Source organism: Calliphora vicina, chromosome 1, assembly GCF_958450345.1.
Source record: "Calliphora vicina chromosome 1, idCalVici1.1, whole genome shotgun sequence".
NCBI classification, from domain to species: Eukaryota; Metazoa; Arthropoda; class Insecta; order Diptera; family Calliphoridae; genus Calliphora; species Calliphora vicina.
Window position 1 is genome coordinate 124,092,700 of NC_088780.1, and position 20,801 is coordinate 124,113,500.

Sequence of the window (20,801 nt, forward strand, 5' to 3'; positions counted from 1 at the left end):
TCACTTGAATTTAAACTACATGAGATGGCAACAATCCTAGAAATGTATCTAAATTACAACGGTTTTAGGAGATCTAGCTGCTTTGATTTATATCAGTGATAGTGACCACCGAGAGTTGGGAAATCCAAACAAGTTAAACGTGCAACACTCCAAGGTGGGTACAGGATTCAATTCGATTCAGTTTGAACATAAGGCTTTGCTTCTGGTTGATGGTTACAGGAATGTTTCCTTATGTGATTAGGAATATCATAAACAATGGCTTATGAATAATCAATAACTGGGTCACAGATAGTAGGCTAGGAGTTATCCCGAGCAAAACAGAACTGGTTCTTTTTATCACAAAGACTATGTTTCAGATGGTTACAGGACCGTGAACTCTCTCTATCAGTCAGTGTTAAATATCTAGGTTTTATTCTGGACTCAAAATATCTATGTTTTATTCTGACCTTATTGACATACAGGAAATATAGCGTGGATCAACTGTACAGAATTGAGAGATCTCTGGCGCACTAAGCACAAGTCGTTCAGATACTTTAGTTCGGTTAGTCGCGCGGTGGGGGGTCGAAATTTCCTTTTTTCACTAGCCTAAATCCGCGCCTGAGTTCGCTGAGACTTTCTGACCATGCCAGCTGGAGATCTAGAACGTCTGGACACACAAGGATATTGTATGTGCTTTATTTGCTCCTAAATCAAAACTATAAATATAAAACGCCATTTACGGACTTTGATAGGATGTTAAAAAGTGTTAAAGTTCTCAATACGTTTTCCAGATAAGTCTAACGTCTCTCATCTCGAGATATTGGCAATCAGAGATCTTAGTCGATAGTAAGGAGGTACTTATGTTATTAAATCATATATGTACCACCTCTTTCAGTTAGTCCGACAGTGTAAAAAAGTCTATTTGCCATTGGATCGCCTCGCATAGAGTACGTGATCGATAATAACGACCTTGTCATAGAAGGATCCGCTTTAAATGTCAGGTCATGCATCTGGAATATTAAAGGTGGAATCTTTAAACACTATCTTCAGAAGGCTGTCAATAAATGGCCCAAATACTTATCAGTAAAATGGTCTGCGTACTCTTGAATATGAACCAGATCGACATTATGAGGTTAATGACTGTGTAAAGGGGTCATTGGGTGATCTGTAATCGTTCCTGCTGGCTTGCTTGTATTTTCATTCAACAGTTTCACATTCATTTGTTAAGACAAACAATTTTGAGCGAACATATGCTAATCGTTCTATCTGAGCTATCTGCAAACTGTGTGACCTTATTGAATACCTGACTGCGACAACTTTGATCTTACAGTATTTCCACTATCAACTAGTCATGACCTTTATAAGTGGTGAGGTCTTGACAAAATGAATTCGCATCGATTCTACATGATAGCTAGCTGCAAGAGAGTAAACTAACTAACGGGACTACGAGACAATCTGCAACTATCACCAACTTTACCACCTGGACGATGGATGGATTTGAAATTCCGACTGTGGAGCACAGACACATTTTCTGGCACAACTGAAATGGGATGGAGGAACAGGCTTATTGCCTTCCGAATTTATGACCAGCTTGTGGGCAGTTGATGATGTGGTCACCATGACACCAAATGTTCAACTACGGAGACAATCTTACTTCACTTCGTCCAATGGATTAATGGACCCACCCACATGAAGTTGCACACAATACCTTGACAAGTATCTAAATTTGTTGGTGGAAAATATTATCACAGTTGCAGAATTTGATATTTGTTAAAGCTTACTTAAATGCAGTCAACGCAATCATTGTTGATTCCTTTTCATTAATGTTTCTGTTGCAATTTCAACCATATTAGATGCATTGATAAATACGTCTACTACTAATAGGGTCATTTACCCACAACGACTTTGCATTCGGTTTGTCTTTAAGTCTATTAAAGTCATTGAAAATTAAATCCAATTAAAAATTTCTTTTCAATTTCTTTACAATTTTGTTTTCTATAAAGTTTACTTCATTTCTTTGGATTAATCCATACACTCACAAAGTTTATATAAGGAGACACATACGTTTATTCCTATGACGTATTTAGAAGTTTCTTTTTATTTTTTTCCAGGATCTACTTTTATTTTCATACATACGAGTATAAAGAATCCTTAGACATTTTTAACCGTTGTATACACCTTTATGATGGCTACCAAATAGCAAATACAAACTCTTCTCCCAATACTATAACGTTTATTATCAGGCAGTAGAAGTGGAAGTAGCAGTGGAGCAACCAAAAGATGAGTGGAGTGATGATGTTGTATTTGCAAGTGTTTATTTCCACTTGAAGAAATTTAATTTCGTTAATGAGTTTTGCTTCCTTAAAACCTGACTTCTTTAGATTTATTTAATTTTTTTTGTTTGTTTGTGTATGAACGAGTGAATGAATGTGTTTAATTTTGAGTCAATGAGTGAGTGTTTGTATGAAAACTTCTCTTACTCTGTTACCAACTAGAAAAGTAGTGGAAAATCTTAGGTGCTTTAGTTTTTTCCCCCTTTTAGAGTCTTAATATCCTTGTGTTTTGTTTTAGCTATTTCTTCGTAGTCTTTCTTTTGCTACCTTTTGTTTTATATAGCTGCACTATTATTCTCAACTAAGTAGTCAGTCAGTCTTTTATACATTCATTCAGTCAGTTAGTCAACTAGTCATTCATTTAGTTTCTATGATGTTGACGATGATGATGATGATGATGTTGATGGTATTAAATAGTAGTATGTTTTTTGAAAGTTTGACTATTTCTTTTAATGTTGATGTCTTTTATGATGTACTGTGGTTTTGTTAGGATACTGATGAAAATATACTTATGTTTAAATACAGTTGGAAGTGGATTGAGTTTGTTTGAAACCAAACCAAACCATAGCGAAAGACTTTAAGAAGAATTTCTATTCTATAGCAAGGCTTCCCGACTGTCACATGATGACTATTTGCAACTAATTTTTTTCCAAGATGTTATAATGATCCTAAACCACATCTTATGATGATGAAGAAAATCAGAATTAGTTCAGAGGTGTTTAAAAATGATACATAACGACCTCTATTAAATTAGTTATATTTCCATTATTTATCGTAATCTAGTTTCTGACAGTTCACTAAATATTGGGAATTTGATAGACTTTCGGCTATAAAATCTGGATTATGATCCAGGTTCTATTGTTAATCATATTCTAAGATTGTTTTTTTCTCATTTTTTCTCTATCTGTTAAATTACTAGCCTTTGCTTTAGGCTACTCTAACCTATGCCGCACCAACACTTTCTCCTATCTCCTAATATAGTTAAAAAACTTGTAACAATATTGAGATGGTTACAGTTACCATGCCCAAATATATTTTTTTTCTGCGTGTACTGAATCTAGATCTCCCTGACTTTCGGCTATAAAATCTGGATTATGATCCAGGTTCTATTGTTAATGATATTCTAAGATTGTTTTTAAATTATGGTAGAATGCTTTAGACTAACTCTAACTTATGCCGCACCAACACTTGCTCCTATTCTGGATCTAGAAAATATAGTATTCGGATGTTAATCCAAATCCCTTAATTTTTTCTGGATCATAATAATGCCAATGAAGAGACTAAAGCAGTCTTAATCATGCCTTTCTATAACCTAAATGGACACTGAATTTATTGCCACAAATCAATAAAATCGTTAAGCTTTCTTTACTGTATTAACACGACATTCAGTGCCTTGTCTTATACGACAATTCAGGTTAACCTTCCATCAGACTTCTTGTTGTCTCCAATCTAAATATACGGAAGTAACATCTCATCCACTAAATGTGATCCATGAACTAAAATCCTTGTTGCGAATGTTCGTTGTTGGAGTCCATGAATAGATGAAGTTTTGAAGAAATTTGTTTCTTACACATGGAAAAAAATTCTTGATAGCAGCCGAATTTGTTGTCAATCGAATGATTCTATCTTTTACAGTCGTGGCTACAAAATTTTTGAAAGTGTAACAAAAGTTTGGTTGCTTCAACCGAATTCTTATTTATCAATTGACTTTTTGCTGATAGAACTGAAAAAATCGACAAATTCGGTTGCTATAAAGAATCGGTTTTCTCTGTGTAGACATTGCAATGTCGAAAATGCTGAAGAACATAATTAAGCTGAGGATGAAAACTTGCACCCATCCAAAAAGAAATTTCGATTAATTTTAAGGACAAATGAAGAAGTGAAAAATTCCAATTAAATCCAGAGAGATCAAGAAATTATGAAAAAAGTGTTGTTACGTGCAAAATAAATGTATCTAAAGGATAGCTAATTATTCTCTAAACCACCGGCAGTAGCGTATATATGTAGAATAAACTTTGAAAAAACAATCGCTTCATTTTTTCATAAGTATCATTTTTGAACATCACATCAAACCACTGTATCTACTTATGCAATTTCAAGAACCCCTTATTTCTCTATTTCTAAGGACTGAGATCGAAAAATCGTAACATACGTAGCATATTAATAAAAATGAAACCACTAAACATACAGTTTTTTTTATTTGATTGAACAAAAAATATTATTTTTTATAGTTCTAATCAATAGTGATGAATTTATGAACCTTTTCCGGAAACCCTTTCATTAAGGTTTTTATAGGGCATTCTGACACTTTATTCGAACAGGTAGTCCATCTCCGTTTAAAATCTACCACACTTTTGGGCACCTTTTTTTGTGCTCTTCAATTCCCTTTTAACAAGATCCCAATATCTCTCCACTGGACTTAGCTCCAGGCAGTTTGGAGGATTTGCCTTTTTAGCTACAAATAACACATTATTGTTCTTGTACCACTCAATACCTTGCTTAGCATAGTGACGGATGCCAAATCATGCAAAAAATAAGTGGACACATTAAGAAGTCTTATGAATGGAAGCATTCTTTGATGTAAATTTCGGTATTTATACAGCCCTTTGTAACAAATGTTTGGCTTCTTTTGCCGCAACTGCATATTGCTTGCTATGTCAAGAATTTTTGGGAACATTTTCTGCTTTTGGGTCCTAAGCTTTTGTACAACATTTCCTTGAGCATCAGCAACATAAAAATGTTGACCAGAACATTTGACATTTGTTGTTTTCCAGAACATTTGACTTCAATTTCCGTGCCCTGTCTATGGCAGAGTTCCTGTCAGGAATTTTTTGAACCTTGTATGTTTCTAAACCTGCATCGGCTTTAACTTTTCGTACCAAATAGTCCGAGTACTGAACTAACCGGACTGCTTTCCTACCGGATGTGTTGGTAGCTCTTTTGAAAATGCTTTCTATTTATTGGCTTTAGAAATGAATCATGAACCAGGTTTTCTATCAACGCACAGTGGCTCATTATCGTTTTTCGTCGGCCAAAACTCAGTAACTTTTGCACCGATAGACATATTTTAGAAATTTTTTTTCTTCGATTTTTCTCCAGTTTTTATTTCATTAAAATGGGTTCAGTAGTTGTTGAGCAATTTAAGGTTAAAGTTGAACTTTTAATTTTTGTATAGCATTTAGTATGAAAATGCAAATTTTTTGTTTTTTGAATCAGCTATACTTATTAAAAAAGCTATCAGCAGATAAAAAGAATTAAAGAAGTATGTTCGGCCAAGCTCGACCATATAATACCCTTCACTATAATTTATTTTCGTGAAAGATTTTCGGAAGTGGGCCTTATATGGGAGATATGACTAATTATGGACCTAGCGCCATCAAATTAGGTCGTGTGATTTATGTCTATATGGAAGTTATTTCTGTTGAATTTTGTGTTTATACCAACATTTTTAAGAGATTTATGCTCGTTAAAGTGATTTTTGGAAGCGGGCTTTATATGGGAACTATGACTTATTATGGACCTATCATCATAAAATTAGATGACATTAATTCAGTTTATATAAAACTTATTTGGAGCAAAATTTGTGTAGATACAAAGTCACATGGACAGGTCAAATAAAAATAAAAAAAAATTGGAGTAATTTCATTCAAATGAAAAAAGTGTTCAACAAACAGGTCAAAACAGGTCAACAAGTATATATGGGCTTAAAGAGGACACTTTCGCCTTTCTCCTGGTAGTAAAATTTGTTTAACCCCTTTTGACCCTAAGCACTTTTATCCCACTGTAATTCAAATTTGACTAAAATATAGTACCTGAGAAAAAAATTAATAACACATCAGGTATAAACGGTGCAGTGACAAATCATACCAGTTCTTATAGATCCTACCTATTATCCTACCAACATAACAAAAAAATCATCCAATTATCGATAATAGTGGAGAGTAATGATAATTTACTTCTGATAAAATTTACAAAAATCACATTTTTTATAAAATGACATAAAATATTTGACTTTCACAGCATGCCACGCACACAATTGACAATATTTTTATCTAATTTTTTTAGCTACTTTAGTTTGAAATCGGAGTTAACAAAAAGTTGGACTTGTGGCATATGAAATTGAGATATGAGCCACCGTGCAACGTACAAGTTCTCCCGATACTGTTTAATAACATTGACATTAGTTTGACGGCAGACCTTTGATTGTATGACTAAGTTTTTGTAGGACCAAGTTGGATTTTGTTAAAAATATTTAATAATTTAAGCATTTTTTTCTCGTCACTCATTTTAATGCACATAACACTGTGCATCAAATTTCGGGTCATTAAATCTTTCCCGAATGATACCAACGGGAAGTGATAGTAGAACATCAGTAGACTAAAACCCCCAAATTTTTGCTAAAGTAGTGTAAACTTCATCCCTCTTAACCACAGTTTTCAGAAAACTTTTTACTATACCGAGTTTTATATGTAATGGTGGTAATAAAACTTTGTCTTGAGGTACCAGGGGATCATCAATGACGTTGGCATTCGCATGTTTGCTTAATTCCCTGCACTTCCATTCATGATTTACATATTGATCACCCTTATATCTGGAGTCCCAGTCACATAGAAAGCACATGTATTTAATGTATCCAGATTGCAATCCCCGAAGAACTAAATTTAAAAACGATATATTTTTCTGCTTTTCGGTAATGTATTAGCAGACATCACTCCTTTTTAGAAATATTTTAGGTTTACAAGATTATATCAATAAATATTTTGAACTTTTTAACTATTATTCCAGTTTTTTTAATAATATTTTATTCTGATTTGAAAATTGTTTACGCTAAGAGTTGCATTTCTAATATTGATTTGAGTTGTATTTATAGTAGAGATGCATTTTTTGCACCATAACCGTTAAATTTAAATAAATTAAATTGTAAAAATAGAAGTCTAAAAGTATTGAGTAACTACTTTTGAGTATTGAGTACTCAAACAATATGGCAAATACTCGATACACGATACCCACTACTCAATACTTTTACAGCAATATTCAGCAATTCTCCAAAAATTAGTAAATGCGTTTTTAAGTACCAAAAACTATAAAAATAAAAAAATAAATCTGCAAAAAGTGTTAAAATTAATGAATTTTAAGTATATTAGGACTAGAACATTCAACTAAAATTACTTTATATATATATTGACTTACTTCAATAGATTATTTATAAAATATATATGAAAAATTTTTACTCAAAACAGCTGAACTTTAAAGGCGAATAACTTTAAAACACGAGCTAACTTTTAAAAACCCTTTGGGGTTTTTGGTATACTAATTATCTACTTTCATTTCCCGTTGGTCTCATTCGGGAAAGATTTTCTTGTTGCACAGTGTAATTGACATTAAACATAATAACTGACATGCTTTTGCAAATAATACTTGGGTTAAAAGTTTTAATGAAAAACGTGTGTTAAGGTTTTTTCGATCTCAGTCCTTAGTTGTACTTATTTAATTTTTTTCCAGCATTATTTAAAAAAAAATTCATTTACTTTGCTTCCAGTACTTAAGAAATAATACTTTGTTAAACTATCTAATATATATATTGCTTGTTTTATTTCCTTGACATTTTTTTAAAAAAACTTTTCTTTTATTCTCCTTTCTATAGCGAATCATTGAGCGTTCAGTGCTTTCATTGGGTTTTAACACGTATGCAACATGATATGGACATGATTGTTAGCGAAAAGAAACAAGCTCGTCTTTGGGCCAAACGTTTACATGTTACTTTACTGGTAAGTGTCTGAAATGTACATTAAAAATAAAAGTTAACATATTTTGCTGTAGCTACCTGAAACATACCAACACGTTTGCTTTTCGTGAAACGTGAATGTAAAAGTTGGAGTATTCGGAGTCTAGGAGTATGTGTTTGTATTATTTTGTGATTATTTAAAATTATTTCAACGTCTGCTAATTTTCCACAGACTTGTTCAGGGGGTTGACAATATTGTATTTTGTATTTAGTTACTTTTTAAAAGTTTATTTTTTATTTTTTTCCATGCTTTGTATTATCTGAAAAACTTTTTTAAATACCTTTTTGTTAGTAGTTAATATAAACACACTTTTATTGTTTGCATTTAAAATCCAATTCTTGCATGACAGTAAGTGTTTATAAAAAGTTGGTTAAAGTTTGTTGATATTTAAGCATCCTTCCAAGTGCAGTTTCCTGATAGACAAGTTCAGATTTGTTTGAAATAGGACCTTCGATATTCCAAAGTCATTATAATTCCTATAGGTACATTTCAGAATATCAATAATATCATACTATTTTCCAAGGTAGAAAGTACAGAAATCCTTGGTGTCATCGAAAGTAAATTTTGAGACTGACTAACTTTCCCACAAACTTTCCAAACAAGTTATCAAGAGAACTATAGAGAAGATTTGTAGAGTCTTAAATTATAATTGTATTCTGGGTTGATATCGTCGCTTTCCATTCGATTAAAAATATATTAGGTGGTAAACAGTATTGTAATGTTTTTTAAAAACATCTGAAAATCACTTAAGTGTCAGTTAAAATTGTGAAGGAGATTCGAAAAATTTGTGAAAAAGTTTTTAATTAAAAAAATCAATAAAAATGCACAACATTTTTAAAATAAGTAATTCTGATTTTTGCTAAACGTGGTTCAGGTAGAAGGAATGGTCCACATAATTTTTCTAAAGCCAATAAATAGAAAGTATTTTCAAAAGAGCTCCCAACACATCCGGTAGGAAAACAGCCCGGTTAGCTCAGTACTTTGACTATTTGGTACGAAAGTTAAAGCCAATGCAGATTAAAAAAGTTCCAGACAGGAACTCTGCTAAAAATTTAGAGGCCAAAGACAGAGCACGGAAATTGAAGTCATATTTTATACAAAAAGTATACCTGCTGCATAATAGATGATGAAACATACGTGTGGAAAGTTTTTCGCAGAGTCATGGTCAATATTTTTATGTCACTGATACTCGAGGGAATATTGTAGAAAAGTTTAGGACTCAAAAGCATAAAATTTTCCAAAAAAGTTCTTGGCATGGCAAGCAATATGCAGTTGCGGCAAAATAAGCCAAACATTTGTTACAAAGGGCTCTATAAATACCGAAATTTATATCAAGGAATGTTAACAAAAGAGGATGCTTCCATTCATAAGACTTCTTAATGAGTGGTACAAGAACAATAATGTGGTATTTGTACCAAGAGAGGCAAATCCTACAAACAGCCAGGAGCTAAGGCCTGTGGAGAGATATTGGGCTCTTGTTAAAAGGGAATTGAAGAGCACATAAAAGGTGCCCAAAAGTGTGCTCAATAAAAATCTTAATGAATGATTTCCGGAAAAGCTTCATAAATTCATTACTATTGGTTAGAACTATAAAAAATTATATTTTTTGTTCAATGAAATAAAAAAAAATATCAAAACTGTAAGTTTAGTGGTTTCATTTTTATTAACATATATGTATGATGATTTTTTCGATCTCAGTCCTTAGCTGTAGTTAATAATATAATAAATATATTGATCTATGTAGCTTTTTGTTACATTAGTACAATATAAATTTATTCAAAGTATTGACCATTGATATGACCTTTAACCATCTTCCTGGACATCTTGGCTTCAATTCGCATGATACCCAATTTCCCTGCTTTTGTATGAATCCCAATGATTTGGAAAGCTCTTGTTGAGTTTGACAACAATCCTCATAGAGTAATTTCTCCAGTTCATGGTTTTTAAACTTTTTTGGCTGGTCTGGGTGATATTTGTCTTACGTGTTAAAATCACCGCTTCTGAACGGAACAAACAACAATCTCTCGCACGTTGTAAAAGATGAAACAAATTCATTGCTCACCATTTGGTGAGCAATCAGTGTGCATCAACCGCATTTGTTCAAATTAAAGAAGTAAAGCAAAACTTCCCACATATGACGGTTTGATGGCACAAAATTCAATACTCATATTAATTTAAATTTTATTACATAAACGTTAGCACGATTTTCATTCTTGCGCTGTCCTTATATATACTTTTGTGGGTCTGCGATGAATGGTGGGTAAAAAATGATTAAAATAAGAAGCATTTTAAAAGTTGGAAACTTGATTAGACATGACAGAGCAATAATCTATGTAAACTGGAGTTCAGGTTCAGTCGAATCTGATAAATGAGGTACCCAAATGGATCTAATGGAACTAAAAGGAGATCTCAGATAGCTTCAGACAAAATCAAAGGGATTCAACATTAGAAAGATAAAATGAAAAATCTGCAACTGGTTTGGTATTAGACTTTTATCTTTACTACTCCTCAATGTTGAACAAAAAGTAAGAGCAAAAAATGAGCATGAAAATAAAATTCATTCGAATGGTATTCACAGCTACTTTTGAACACACTTTGCTTTCGACATCTAGAGAAAGGCTGGCAATTTGGGTCCTAAATATTATCTCGTATACTATGGCATGTATACACTCTTCATACCACACTCTTTCACCGACTGTACATTTTCTAAAATTTCTCTATATATAAATGTCTTTTCCACTTCCCTTGAAACCGTATGTTAAAAATTCTTTAAGTTTTTTGTTCTTTCCTGTCGAGTGAATGTTGAAATACTTTGAAAAAAAAAGTAAAAATACTTGTAACGAAGTCAAAGTCACGTGTTGCATGTTATGCAATACGAGAGCTGATCTCGTAGCACTGGTGGAAGAAACCAAAGCAGAGACTGCAAAAAAAAAATAATGGAACGAAAAATGCTGTTTTTACACTTCATTGCATTTACGTGTAGTAACGAACGAAAATAAGCAACGTTGCAACGACAGCAATAACATCTTTGCAAGAAAAAAAATATAAAATCTTGTAAAAATTAATCATGTTAAAACATGCACGCAACAAGAAAAAGAAAAGTAAAATCAAGGAGAATTATAAATTTGACTTAATTCTTTAATAACAAACAAACAAAAAAAAAATAAAAGTAAGAAGAGCAGATGAATTGACAAATTATGTTTTTATTTGAAGGTAATTAATGAACATGGCGAGACAGTGGTTAAAGTTCATAATTTTATAAATTGCTAAAAAAAAGAGAATTGAATGTGAAGTAACAAGAGTCATTGGTATTAGCTTAGAGTCAGATCTGATTGAAAAGTTTCATTATGTTGCCATCAAAAGTAAAAAAGCTAACTCAAAAAAAGAGGCAAGTAATTACCACAAAAGCTTACAAATAAGGAATTAAATAAGTCTTAAAAATACGGACTTAACTGAAAGCGCAACTCTGCTCCTGTCAACCGGTAACTGTCAATTGACTCCTGTCAAAATAAGCTGAGTCATTTAGTTTCTATTTGAAGGCCATTGATAGCAGGCGTGACTTGAGTAGAACATGGAAAAACCATTCCTCAAACAAAGGCTAAACTTGATAAATATTGTGGGAACTCTGCACCCTCAATCTCAATGGTAAAGAAGTAGTTTACTGAATTTCGCACGGAAGATCCCAAATTTTCTGGAGCACCAGAACACCCGACACAATTAAAAAATATCACGATATGGTGTTGGCCGATCAGAGATTGTGGAAGCCATAGACATCGCACATGGCACGGTGGTTTCAATTTTGAATGATCACTTGGGTATGAGAAAGTTTTCTGCAAGATCTGTGCCACGTTTGCTCATAATCCACCAGGAGTGTTTGGCGATGTTTAAACGTAATTTGACGAGTTTTGCTCCATTTCGTAACTGTGGACGAAACATGGATCCACCATAATACAGCAGAGACAAAACAGTAGTCAAAACAGTGGGTTTCTCGGTGTGATCGCACAGGCCAGCCAAAACAGTTTGAAAAGGTTTGCGAGCAGCAGGATTCATTCAAAAGCACGGAAATTGGGTACCATACGAATTGAAGCCGAGAGTCATTGAAAAACGATTCTGCATGTCCGAAATGATGCTTGAACGCTATAAAAGAAAATAATTTTTGCACCGAGTCATTACTTGCGATGAAAAATGGATGCATTACGATAACTCGAAACGTAAGAGATCGTATGTGAAGCTCGGCCAACAGCCGAATCGACACCAAAACCAAACGTCCATGGCGCTAAGGTAATTCTGTGTATTTGGTGAGAGCAAAAGTGGTCTGTCTATTAAGAGCTGCTGAAATTTGACCAGACCATCACAGGGAACCTATATCCTGATTACTTTGAAGCTGATGCGGTCAGACATGAAACCGTAATATTCCATCATGACAACGCTCGGCAAAATGTTGGAATACCTTTTAAAAACTATTTGGAATGAAGTGGTTGGGAAGTTTTGCCTCACCCGCTTTATAGTCCAGATCGTGCCCCGTCCGACTGCTACTTGTTTCGATCGATGCAGAGCGCTCTCTCTGGGATACGAGTTACTTAGGAAGAGAGTATACGCAATTGGTATGATTCGTTCTTGGCCTCAAAAAATGAGTAGTTCTTAATTCTGAATTTTGAAAACAAGTACTAACATATGGGCAATTCCATACCATCGTTCGTGACATTTGTACGCCTATAGAGTGTAATAGATTTTGCAAAAATAAGAGTATCTGAAAAATAATTTGGTCTTTATGTTCCATCAGAGGGTACTATATTTTAAAATAATAAAAAGTTTTTTTCGAAATATTGTTGTCCAAAATATTGAGCGAAATAAGGGTATATCGTACGTGACATAAAAAGGAACTCATTTTGAGGTACATGTAGAAATATGCGAAAATATTCGAATCGTGAGAGGCGTTATGTTTTCTTTTAATTTCTTACACTAAACGAAATATTTTTCCTTTACAATCCGTCATATTTAAATAAAAACAATCTTTGGATGATTTTATAATAAATAAAATTTAATATCGAACGTGACATACCGTACGTGACAGATTATTTTCTTATAATAAAACAATATATATTCTTTAAATATATGTATACAAAAACTAAAAAAATTAATAGAAAATATACATTCTGCATTTGACAATCACGCTAATTGGGAGCCTAGTTTTCGCCTAAAACATACCAATTAAATTAAAAAAATAAATATAGTCAGTTTTAACTATTATTGTTGCCCTTAAATATTTTAATAAGCTCTAAATACTTTCAGTAACATTTAGTATTTTATTCCATTCAAATCATCTTGAAAAAAAAGTTTCAAGAGTTTTTGTTTTTTCAATCGTGTCACGTTGGGTTCAAATAGTTTTTATAATAAATTTTGGTATAGGGTAAAAGTAGATATAATTCTAGACCATTAGCTGTTAAAATAAATCAACTAAGTTGTTTACTTTCTTTTCAGTGAGTGGTCTAAGTTAGCAAATTATTGCTGTTTTTAAAAATAGTGAAAAAATTGAAAATTTTTACAATTCAAGCGATTATTGTTAGTATTAAATCTATTAAAAGTAAATTTTTTATAATGGAACCTTCAACATCGGGTATTAAAGTATATAGTAAATTTTTTTTTTATAAAAACTATGTGTATATATTTTTAATAATTTTTTTAAAAAAGGTCCAAAATTGGGATAATTTTCGCATTTAATGGGCCACAAGTAATAAGTTAGTAATAGTTGAAATTAGTTTTATAGATTTTAGAATAGTATAGGATATCAGCTTATATTTAAGAAAAAAAAGTCCAGACAATACCCGGCCATTTTTTTTATTTTAATTTTTGTGTGAAAACTCTGGATGTCATTTATTTTACAAGACCAGTAAATGATAACAACCCTGTTGGTCAGGATGGACAACAGAAGGATTAAAACAGTCGCGTACGCTGACGATGTAGCAGTTTTTATATCTAGTAAATTTCTGGATACAATATCTAGTTGTATGGAATCGGCATTAAATACACTGAGTGAGTGGAGTATATCGAGTGGACTTAGTGTGAACCCCCAAAAAACGGAACTGGTTCTCTTCACTAGGAGGTATAAGATCGATGACTTTAGACCACCTAGACTGAATGGAATCAGTCTTGAAATTAGGGATAATGCAAAATATCTTGGCATCATTCTAGATAAGAGATTGTCCTGGAATATGAATGTTCAGAACAGGATTAACAAGGCCTACGTGGCAAAAAGGCAATTGGTACTAACTGGGGCATTATGCCGAAAGGTATAAATTGGATCTTCAAAGCAGTCGTCAAACCCATCTTGTTCTATGGAGTATTGGTGTGGTGGCAGGCCTTGGATAATGCTACTCACCGGAAGGCCGTTGAACGAGTTCTAAGGACTATTGCGATACTGATTACAGGCGCTATAAGGTCTACTTCCTCTAAGGCACTTTTTACTATTCTAAACTGGCTACCAGTGGATTTGATGGTGATACAAATGGCTCTCAACTCTGCTGTGGGACTAAATGCGGGTGGTTCGTGGTCTGGTAAGGATCTTGGACACTCTAGGATACTGAATTACTATGGACAGATACATGGTAATGTCGATTACTGCATTGCAAAACCTTTTTTCGATAGGCATTTCCATATTATGATCCCGAACAGGGATTTATGGCAGCGCGGACTCTTCCCTCCTGCTGATGTCATACGGATATATACTGATGGCTCTAATAGGGGAAACAGGGTCGGTGGAGGTTTCTATATTAAAAACTTTGGGATAAAAACCTACCAGGCGGAAATTACTGCCATTAAGCGTGCATCGAACTGGCTGAGGTATTATCGAATATCTGGTGATATATGTATATTTACTGACAGCAAGGCTGCCGTTAACGGAATAGCGGGTGTCTTTACGACATCTAGGTTAACCGAGGAATGCCGGGTATCCCTAAATGAGATAGCGAGACATTCTAGGATAACGCTTATATGGGTCCCTGGACACGATGGAAATCAGGGTAATTGTATAGCAGATGATTTGGTCAAAAGGGGTGCGATGATGAGTGAGGAGGCAATCGATCACTTTTCTGGTATTGCCCTTGTTAAATGCAAGATGGCTGTTCAGCAGAAACTATATGAGACTGCACAAAACAGGTGGACTAATGAACCTTCCTGTGCTACAGCGAGGTCGACTTGGCCCGTATATGATGCCAACAGGACGAATCTACATGTAGGATACCGTCGTGAGCAAATAAGGCTAATTGTCTCCTTTATTACAGGACACTGTTTAATCGGGACACACGCTAGAAGATTAGGCCTACGGTACAATGATTACTGTAGAAGCTGCCATAATGAAGAAGAGGAAGAGACTGTGTATCATCTTTTCTGCCAATGTCCGGCTCTTACAAACCTGAGGGAACGCATCCTCGGATTTCCATTCCTATCATGCTTGGACGAGCTATCAAGGTTGAGTCTTAAACGAATCTACTCCTTCATCCGGGAATCTGGTTGGTTAAATTTGGAGGCAACGGAAGTATTATAAATACCCTGATGTCTACCCCCTGGGTATCACAATGGGATCAGTTTTGAATGGACCCAAGTGAGCTGCTTGAGGAGCAGCAGCCCATGGAACCTAACCTAAATGATAACAACGATGAAGATAGTAATGATAATGTAATGATGAAGAAGGTTATAATAATGATGATGAAGATAATGATTATAATGAAGCTTATGATAATTGGGATATTTGTGGTGAATTTGAGAATGCAGAATAATACAAATATTTTAATATATTTTTTATTAAGAAGGTAAAACGAAACCAAAGAAACGCCTAACAGGTTAAACATTTTCCATTTTTTTAAAGCTGTTTTTTTATGTATTTGTGATTACTAGGTTCGCCTGGTGGTCAAAATTCGACCACTAATAACGAAATTATACAGTTACTTTTTTCCTATTTACAGTGACGGACAATACAATAGAATCACTACATATGAATTCGATTAAAGCGGTAAAAATACAAAATTTGATTTCAAAATTTAAAATTTGTTCATTATATATTAATGCTCATAACGTAAACAATAAATAGAAAAAAACAAAATAAAAAAATAACACATTCTTATGTTAAAAACGATGTCAAATCTAAAAGACTAAATAAAATATGCGACATTCAAATAGAATTAATCAGTCATAAAATGATTAAAAATCATCATAAGAATTCGTTGTTTTCTTAATATTTTGTTGCATATCAATTATTTCTAATAACAGCATCAAATCTTTTGGGGATTGAATTTAACAGACTTTCGCATGTAGATCGGGAAGTTGCATACCATATTTCCTTAATTTTCTGCCAAAGTTCTTCCTTGTTTTTCAATTTTTCAGGTCCGAGTTTGTCTTTTACTATTTTCCATAGGATTTAAGTCTGGTTATTGAGACGGCCATTCCATAACATGAATTTTGTTATATAAAAACCATTTTTTGGCAAAACCTGACGTGTGCTTTGGGTCATTATCTTGCTGGAAAAGCCATTTTAAGGGCATATTCCATTCTGCATGTGGCTTTATAACATTCTCCAAAATATTTACATACAAGTGCTTATCCATATTTTCTTTAATCCAATAAATTGGACCAACGCAATACCAAGAAAAGCATCCCCATATAATAATATTTCCCCAACCATGTTTAAACGTTTTTGCCATTTTTTGGACGTCTAACCCATGTCTTATCATCACTACCAATTAAATTAATGGTCGTTTCGTCCGTCCACAACACATTTTGCCACTTTTTTATATTTTCTGGCCCACACCAATCCTTATGATTGCTCCTGGTTTTAAATGAAATATTGGTAGGGATTCTATTGTAATGTCCGTCACTGTATATATAAGATTCATTACAAAAATTTATAATATTCTCTTTTGTGACTTTTTTGAAAAAAAAATTGTAAATTTATACAATTTTGTGTAAAACAAAAATTGGATTTTAAATTAAATTTATACTAATATAAATACATATAATAAATTTATTAAGTATGTTTAATCTCCAATTTTATTCATTAATTTATCGCGTTCCATTCCAAAGTTATATCATAAATTGTGAGCTAAGGTCTTTTTTTCCAAAACACAATAGTGCACTTAACGGGTTAAAAATTTTTTTTTTCTAAAATTCTGTGTTTTTATGTTTTTATGTATTTATAATTATTCATTACTAAAAAAATTATAATATTCTCTTTTGTGACTTTTTTGAAAAAAAAAATTGTAAATTTATACAATTTTGTGTAAAACAAAAATTGGATTTTAAATTAAATTTATACTAATATAAATACATAGAATAAATTTATAATTTGACTTTTTTAATAGCACATTAAGCATGCTTTAATTTCCAATTGTATTCAATAATTTATCGCTTTCCATTCCAAAGTTACAGCATAAATTGTGAACAAAGGTCTTTTTTTCCAAAAAGCAATAATGCGCTTAAAGGGTTAAAAAAAAATTTGTTTACCTTTTCTTTTTCTAAAATGCTGTGCTTTTATGTGCTTATAATAACTCATTAATAAAAAATATAATATTTTAAAACTACGGCTTCTATGAATTAATCGCCACTTTGGGTACCATCGAACCCACTGTGCGTGGTAGCGATTCTCGTGGAATTGCCCATATACTATCAGATTATATGCAAGACATTACCAAACTAGTTCTTAGTCATGCAGATGTTTGGAAGTAGACATTAAAATGTATGTTATTCAGTAATGGCAATTCCATATCTTTACCTACAATATTATTCTTTGTGCCTTTACAGATGCCTGATGTTTGTGATATTCAGTTACAAAGCTGTCATATTATTTTATATGTTCCTTAATATAGATTTAACATGCATTTATCTTGCATTATACAAGAATCTGTGAATAGTCCTTGAGGCATTATTTAACAATATTGAGTTTCATTAATAAACCATATTGTTTTTTTTTTCAATTTTTGTTTTACATTTATTATTTGCTTCAAATTTTCATCGTCTATTACAGTTTTAGATACACATACTCCCAGACTCCTGTCGTTTATACTATTTTACTAGTTTATTCTTCATCTTACTTACTTTCCCTCATTTTATTTGATTATTTTTCCATTCCATATCATTTTCTATGCTATTCTCTAAACTCTTTCGTTTCGTTTGGTTTCTATTTTATTTTTTAATTAAAGACATTCCGTGAATTGCTTCATAGTCTGTTGGCATTACAAAAACTTCAAGATGACAATGCTCGAGCACTGTTCGATATGTTATTGAACAATGTCTGTTATGTCCTGGAATATCGAGAGACAATATTGCATCTGTTAATGAACTACAATGAGGCGCACAGTACCAAGTAAGTATTTTCTATGTATTACATGTATGTATATGTAAATATCTAGATGTATGCATTTACTATAATAGTTAGTATCTAAGTATGTTTGCATGTACATATGAATGTATGTATAAGGAAGTGTGTGACAGTATGAGTATGTGAAAATGAACATGCACATTTTTAGGGGGGAAAAAAAACTTGATAGGAATCTATAAGAAAAATACCATCACATATTTGTCATCAAGTCTGTGTATGTAGAATTAGAAAAAAAACAAACTAAAAAATTTAGAATTTCCTTAATGGTTTGGGGTTAGATTTAATTTTTTTTTAAGGAACCCATTGTTTCCCCATTAGAGTTTGAGTTACTACGTGTATGAGCATGATGACATTGCTACTAACTATTTTCTTCCATGTGGACGACTCTACTCCTTCTACTGACTGATTTCTCAAACTGATGTGATGTTCAAATGAATGGTGTAGTTGTCGCCATAGTAGTGTTTTTGACTTTTAGTGTCCACTTGTGTTTTCTAATAGGATTATATCGTCCTTTAAGGAGTTTTTTATGTGGAGAGTGGTGGTAAGGGACGAAGGTTTTGTGTTCAAGGAGGTGGTAAATTGAAAGAATATTTGATATACGTGCTTGATTGTTAAAATCTAGTTCCTGTTGTTGTACTTGATTTTACTCTACTCCTCTATATTTAGTTAAGATTTTGTTCTATGATATTAGGGTAACTGAGAATTGTATAAATAGTTGCATGGAGAACTAAAGTAGAACTAAATCTTTTACAGAATAATTGATTTCTGAAACACTTTAAACATCCCACTGAAGGAAAACTATTGATTAAACATTTGGCCTTCTATCATTAATTAGTAATTAATAAATACGAAATTAACCGTAAGCTCTCTTTTGTTGTGTCTTATTTCTGACTTACTGGTTGAATTTTCCGTTTTGGTGTATTTAATGACTTATAGTAAAATTTCACGGATAATATTTTTGCGGAACATTTTAACCCCTTAAATCCCTGTTTTAATAGTGTTTGTTGCTCTTTTTTAAAAGAAGGACAAAAAAGACCCATGTCTTGGGGATTTAGAGGGTTAATATATTATACAAAAATGTTCTTCGTAACATTTTACATAAATTTGCTGAATACATTTTATACCTAACATGATCTTTAAAATAAAATTCTTAATAAATGCGAAATTAACCCTATGCTCTCTTTTGTTATGTCTTTTTTCTGACTTTCTGGTTGAAATTTCCGTTTTGATGTATTCAGGGACTTATAGTAAAATTTCACGTATAATTTTCTTGCAGAACAGTTCAACCCCTTAAATCCCTGTTGTAATGGTGTTTTTTGCTCATTTTTAAAAGAAGGACAAAAAGACCCATGCCTTGAGGATTTAGAGGGTTAACATATTCTACAAAAATATTCTCCGTAACATTTTACATAACTTTGCGGAACACATTTTATACCTAAAATGTAAGGATCACATGGTTTCTTATGAAGATTAACAATAAGAATGTGCCAGAGTTGGGAAACTTTAACCCCCCCTCAAATGAAATTCAGATGTAAACTTTCAAAACGCTGATACACGTGTCTTTTTTTTTTGTCTCCTCTATCAAAATTTATTGGTCGGACCTTGTAATTTTGGAAAAAATTTGATTTTGTTATAAACCAATCCTCATAAATGTTGGTAGAAAGATTTATATATAATGTCCTGTGATTCCTATTGGGAACAAAGGGCCACAACGAATCTATTCCATTCAATTTTAGCATGTGTCATCTGAAGGCCTGCGCAGCGTGTGATCAATCCAGCGCCATTTGCGGTTCAAAATATCAATATGGACGGGCTGCTGATGTGTTTGTCTCCAGAGTTCTGTGTTACATATGGTGTTAGGCCAGAAAACTTTTAATATTCTACGGAGACATCTATTAACAAACACTTGTATGGAGTTTACGTTGTGTTCCGTCGTATTCCACGTCTCGCATGCATAGAGGAGCACAGAATTGACACTAGAGCTAAATATACCGATCATGGTGTTCTTAGATATAGTAAAAGATTTCCATACTGACTGAAGGGTACCGAATGCGGAACTTGTTGGTGTTTACTGTATTGCAGCGCATTATCTTACTCTTGTTTATGTTTATTTTTAGCCCAGCTTTTATGGCCTCGGTTTCGATGCATTTAAGTTTTAATGCCATATCCTTATAGCTGTGTGACAGGAGGCATATATTATCTGTATACTCGAGGCTCTCGAGTTGTTGGAAAGATTTAGGTTCATATAAACGGTTCATATCACGATATTAATTATTATATGACAATGAATGTATAAATGTTCAAGTCACTATCGAAGTATTAAGAACAACTTTT

At 32.8% G+C, this 20,801-nt stretch overlaps 1 protein-coding gene across 1 annotated transcript in view; it reads left to right on the forward strand.

The window, feature by feature from the left end:
• The window catches only part of timeout (timeless circadian regulator timeout), a 549,675-nt gene that overhangs the window by 72,033 nt on the left and 456,841 nt on the right, over positions 1-20,801 (forward strand). The window contains exons 6-7 of the mRNA XM_065502580.1: positions 7,957-8,080; positions 18,289-18,452. Of these exons, the coding sequence (XP_065358652.1) occupies positions 7,957-8,080; positions 18,289-18,452 (288 nt within the window). The remainder of the gene's footprint in view (positions 1-7,956; positions 8,081-18,288; positions 18,453-20,801) is intronic.